Source organism: Myotis myotis, unplaced genomic scaffold, assembly GCF_014108235.1.
Source record: "Myotis myotis isolate mMyoMyo1 unplaced genomic scaffold, mMyoMyo1.p scaffold_m19_p_1, whole genome shotgun sequence".
NCBI lineage: Eukaryota > Metazoa > Chordata > Mammalia > Chiroptera > Vespertilionidae > Myotis > Myotis myotis.
The window spans coordinates 47,326,704-47,332,703 of NW_023416313.1; the positions used below are offsets into that span (position 1 = coordinate 47,326,704).

General features: G+C 35.9%; 1 protein-coding gene across 1 annotated transcript in view; it reads left to right on the forward strand.

The window, feature by feature from the left end:
* Positions 1-4,640, forward strand: part of LOC118669784 (alpha-fetoprotein-like) — a 37,115-nt gene extending 32,475 nt beyond the window's left edge. Inside the window, exon 14 of the mRNA XM_036336120.1 lies at positions 4,530-4,640. Coding sequence (XP_036192013.1) covers positions 4,530-4,574 — 45 coding nt within the window. The 3' untranslated portion in view covers positions 4,575-4,640. The remainder of the gene's footprint in view (positions 1-4,529) is intronic.
* Positions 4,641-6,000: the final 1,360 nt, after the last annotated feature.

A 6,000-nucleotide genomic window follows, 5' to 3' on the forward strand; every position in this document is an offset into this window, starting at 1 on the left:
TTAGGACTTAGCAAAGTTGTGTTTTTTTTTTTTTGTGTTTTTTTTTAAAAAAAAAACCCTCTTTTTTCCATTCCAATCTGTAATGGATTAGGAAAAAAATCACAGTCTAGATCAGCAATTTTCAACCTTTTTCATCTCATGGCACATATAAAGTATTACTAAAATTCAGCAGCATATCAAAAAATATACTTTTTGCCTATGTGACCAAAAACAGGTATAATTTTGATTGATTTGCAAGAAAATAATAGTAATTACTAATCCTTTTTGCTCTAACGTGACTTTTTTAAAAAAGCAGTTGCCTATACTTGTATATAAGAATTTCTGGTCCAAAGAAATAACCACTCAGACACAACCTTATTATGCAACATGACCAATAAGATGCAGCTCTATTGTATGACCTACCTATTTATGGTTCAAGACAGGGCATTCATGCCTGATCAGAGTGGCTCAGTGATTGAGCATTGACCTTTGAGGCCGGAGGTCACTGTTTAATGCCTGGGTTGTGGGCTTAGTCCCCAGTAGGGGGCATGCAATGACTCTCTCTCATCATTTATGTTTCTCTCTTTCTACCTCTCCCTTCCTCTCTGAAATCAATAAAAATATATTTTAAAAAAAGAGACAGGGTATTCACATCAACAGCCATTGTTGTTTTGGCTATTATCATTTTTTAATTTGATAATCAGCAGTTCTCAACCTGTGGGTCGCGACTCCTTTGGCAGTCGAATGACCCTTTCACAGGGGTCGCCTAAGACCATCCTGCATATCAGATATTTACATTATGATTCATAACAGTAGCAACATTACAGTTATGAAGTAGCAACAAAAATAATTTTATGTTTGGGTCACAACATGAGGAACTGTATTTAAAGGGCCAGAAGGTTGAGAACCACTGAAAGGGAAAAGAGGTCAGTGTCCCTGACTAGTAAGGTATTGCATGTTTTAAAAATTCTGCGGTACACAGGTTGAAAATGGCTGATCTAGATTGACTGGTGTAATTGGGTTTAGGATATCTTAGGATATGCTAATATTTATATTTATTTGAGGAAACTAGGAGTGTTAGACATGATTAGAGATGAATACAGGGGTCATGCCACCAGATGCACTGGGTTGTTTAGGATTGGGAGTGAACAGAAGAAGGTGAATTGAAGACTTTGGTAATTGTAGAGAAATGGTGTCCTTGGAAATATAGAGAAATTTTAAAGAAATAATAGTTTAAAAATCTGTCTGAGCAAACTGTAGTTTTGTTCTAGAAATTTTCAAGGCCACAATCAGCAAGAGTCACCAAATGTAATTTGGGGTTAAACTAGGAAATGTAAAGATTTTATTTTCTCAGTAGGCAGATCACTAGATTAGGGAATTGGAGAAAAGAAAGAGGAAAGAACAAATGCCAAATCAGAGTATCTCTCTGTGCACACACACCGAACTGCCTACCAGGAGACTGTTTTCAGTAATTAATGTAATTGCATATAGTTAACAAGCAAATGACTTTTCGTAAGATGATAAAGTTATGGGACTTAAATTTCATGGTGGCACATATTCACGTAAATTAATAGAGAGGAGTCAGGATGGACTGCTCTTCCAGGGACATGACTTGAGGAGCAGAAACTCGGATACAGTAGCTAATAGTATCTATGCAGAAAAATGCAAGGATAAAGCTAAAAAATCATAATAAAGCAGCCTTTACAGTCAAAACTGTAAAACCAGCTGAGGCTGGTTAGGACTGGGGCTAAGTTTAGCAATGGCCCATGAAAATGTTTTTATAGGTAGCAATTTTCATGAATGCCTACTTACCTTCAGTAGCCCTTTTCTACCTATTCAGCTGTATTATGTGTGTTATATTAAAAGTCATATATCTAAAGTCAAGTAAAGAGTAGGCAAATTACAGCTCTCAGGCTAAATTGGTTCCACTTCCTGTTTATGTAAATACAGTTGTATTGGGACATGGCATGCCCATTTATTTACATAATGTCTACCACTGCTTTCTGTCTACAATAATAGAATTGAGTAGTTGCAGAATTAAGTTGTATCAGAAACTGTATAGTAACTGCAAAATCCTCCATATTTACTATCTGGTTGTTTACAGAAAAAAATTTGCTGACCCCCAGACTAGCCAATACACAAAATGAAAATAATCACCTATACTAGAACTTATTTAGTTATTTTAAAGCCTCTTTATTTTTTTGTGAAGTATTCAGAAAACATGTCTCTACCTGAGTAACAACAAATAAACACTTTTGCAGAAGGGCATGTGCCTGGGCATTCCCAAGAAAGTTTTCTTGCTCTTGAGTATGAATTGTGCTTGCTCCATCTATTTCATCATTAGCATGACAGCAAGATTTTTGTCTGCTTTTCCCCACACTTTTTTGCCTAATAGTAATTTTCAACCAAATAGTTGAAGAACCCAAATATTTTTTGTTTCCCTCCCCTTCCTCTTCTATTTTCTTTTAGTGTTTCTTCCCAAACGAAAGGAGATAATAGAAATTATCTAAAAAAAATATTATGTTAATTAAAATTTGTTAGAATTACTTCTAAAATGTTTATTATAGGTAACTATGCATCATCTCTAAAGTTTGGTCAAGTTTACTTTTGTAAGTATTATTTTTTCTTAAAAAAATTTTTTTTTTATTGATTTCTGAGGACCAGGGAGAGGGAGAGAGATAGAAACATCAATTATGAAAGAGAATCATTGATAGGCTGTATCCTGCACGCCCTCCACTGGGGACCAACCCACAACCCTGGCAAGTGCCCTGACCAGGAATCAAACTGTGACCTCTGAGTTCATAGGTCAATGCTCAACCATTGAGCCACACCGGCTAGGCTGTATGCATTTTTTGAAATGGTCACAAGGAAGATCAGGTTTCTGGGTCCTCATATTTTTAAATATTATTTTATCATATATTTGCACAGTATTTTTGATGCTATGTCAGTTGGGATTCTTTGGTTGTAAATAATAGGATCAAATTGTAGGTAACCTAAGTAAAAATTAATTTATTGAAATGATAGTGGTGGCTTCAGGAATCTTTAGGAAGTTTAAAAAATAGGTGAGGCAGCAGACAAGAGCCAAAGGAGCTCAGAATCAGTGGCTTTCTGGTCTTCTAGTGCTGGTACACCTCCTCACTATTCTGAGCTCCTATTCTGAGCTCCTATTTCTACACTTTGGTATATCAGTTAATATCATACCAAAGGCTTTCCTTTGGTTTCCCAGAACTTCATCAATGTCTCTTACATTGATGTGGGATTGATAGGGCTTTATTCTTTAAAAATTTTTGTACATTTTTACTGTTATTGAATTGTAATTTTGGAAAAGATGAGAGGCAACACATTTTAAAAGTATATTGGCAAATTATGTCCAAAGAGTTTCCAGATTGGAAAAAGGATTTAAAATTATGTCCCAAAGGATATGGAGAAATAAACTGGTAATGTCTATCCCAAAGTCTTAGGAAGGGTGACAAGCTAGCTGTCTCCCAATGTGTCCAGCATTATGGGAAATCAAAGAATGGCTGATTTGGTCTCAGGGTAAGATGTTTCCTCTTTCTTTTCTCTGTTATCTAGATTCCATCAGAGAAGTCCAAATTTTGTATTTTAAAATCTTGCTTGTGCCTTATCTCAAAATGTGGAATTATCATCACTTCTTATCTCATTCTGGGCATTCTTCATTATTATAGTAATCTTTTCCAGCACCTCCCTTCTTCTTTATCTTTACCAAAAAATTCTTCCCTTCTTCCCCAGCATTTGTTATCATAACAAATAAGAAACTATGGAATAAGTAAGGTCAGGAAAGACTGATATGTAGAAATATGAGTTTCCCCAATATTGTTAGATTCAGAGAAAATGAATAAGATTAAATATGAGAATCTTGAGGTTGCTTATAGCAAAGTTCTTATGAAGATTGATATAAAAGTCATGGCTTACCAAAGAAATGACCATACTTAAACTCCAGAGGTATTTTTAAAAACAAGCATAAATAGATTCCAATCTCTCTAGATAATTCAGGTGTGGTGCTGTTTGAGGGCTGGAAGGAGGACTAAATTAATAGACTTCTAATATTTTCCACAGGATCCTAGGGGCTCTTAGGAGTGTAAGCCATTTATTGTGTGTGTGTGTGTGTGTGTGTGTGTGTGTGTGTGTGTGTGTGTGTGTGTATCTTAGCAGTGGAGTTCTATGTGATGATTTAGCTCAAAATTAGCCTAGAGCAGTTTTAAAATTCAGTGAGAAGCTGATGTTGATTGTCCATTTTTGCCTTGCAGCAAAAGCATCCCATATTATTTTTGTGAGGAGGCAGCAAATTTTTATTTATTATAGGTCTGGGGTCCTGAAAATGGGAGAAACATTGCAGTTAATTAAATCCTTAAGCTAAGGGACTGGGCCTGTGGGAAATTCTAAGACAGTGAGAAGCAGGCACTCAGAGCCCATCTCAGGAATGAAATAGGGAAGCCTTAAAGATGTTCTGTATGGGGGTCAGAGCTATTTAAATGTTTTTGTTTGTTTTTCCCTCTCTCACAGATGTGCTTATTTCCTTTTTTCCTTAGGAGTCCAAACTGATAGAAAAGTGCCAGTCTCTCTTGGGAGGCTAAATGATTCCAGAAATATCAGTGTAGGATGATTGCTGAGATCTGCATTTTGCTCTTCACGAATAATGAAACCCATGTCTAATATTCAAACCAGCAATTATTTTTCAGCTACTCACAACATTGCCCAAGAACTCTAGCCAGTCTACACTGAATTCTCCTTTCCTACTCAGCAGAAAAATCTGCTTATTGTACAACCCACTTTCATTCTCCATCCCCCCATAATTTTCCTGCTTCTTAGAATCAGCAACAGAAATAGGAAGTCAAGGCATCTTTGAAGAGCCTCAGGAAGATGGAACGGGCTGCCGCATCCACTGGAAACTGGCTGCTGGGTTTTTAGAGTAAAAAAATATCCCAAATGCAACTGGAGCTTCTGTCTATACCACTTCTAAAAGTGATCATCAAAGAACTGAATGAAGTGTGCTTTGTAATAAAGTTACTTTCATAATTATTTTGTCTTCCATCTTTACACTATATACATGATGCTGGATGGGTCCTACTATATTTAAATTAAATTGAGCTTTCAATGACAATTTATAATAGTCTTTTCCCCAGAAATCCTGGCATAAATGACATAAAGAACTTATCATGGCCTTTTTAACTTTTCCAGATCTCTTTTTGTAAGAAAAAAAGTAAGTTGAAATGTTTTAGTGCTTACTAAATAAGTGAATTATTTCTACTAGAGAAAAAATGTAGTTTTTACTATAGTGCTCTTTACTTGATTCTAAATAGTTTTCTCACTCTAGTGATTTCAGCATACTTATATACACTAGCAAGTTAAACCCAATAAACATTTGTTAAGTAACTCTGATGTCCAATATGCTGTGCTAGGTGCTGCAGAGAATAACATGAATATGATAAAGCCAGATCACTAATGAATTCATACAAGATATAAACACATATGGAATTACAATAAAGGGCACGTTTCGAATTTCTGGTATCAGAAGTCAGAGCACAGCTAATTGATGATATGATGCACAGGAGTATTGATGCACACATTGTCACGGAGACCAGGAAAGGTCATGGTCAAGGACTAGAAAATGGACAGAGTTTCAACAGAGAGAGAGAGAGATGGTAGTGTGTGAGGTGTTTCAAGCAATGATTTGACTAGCTTTAAGACAAGAATGAAGTAGTGGGCATAAGATTTAGTGGAAGATAGGGCTACAATGATGGGAGGGGACATATCATAGTTTAATTATAACAGCTGATATCACACACTTCTGAGCAAAGTGCCAACCACCCATGTATTTTGATCATATTATTACATGTATTATTCCTATAACTTCTACAACCATCTCATGAAGTAGAAACTATCATTCCCATTTTACAAATGAGGATACATAAAGGATGCCAGATTGAGGGAGTGTGATTTAGGGTGAAGCCACAGCCTGAGGTGGTTTAAAAGTGTGGATTCTGAAGCCATAGATTTGAT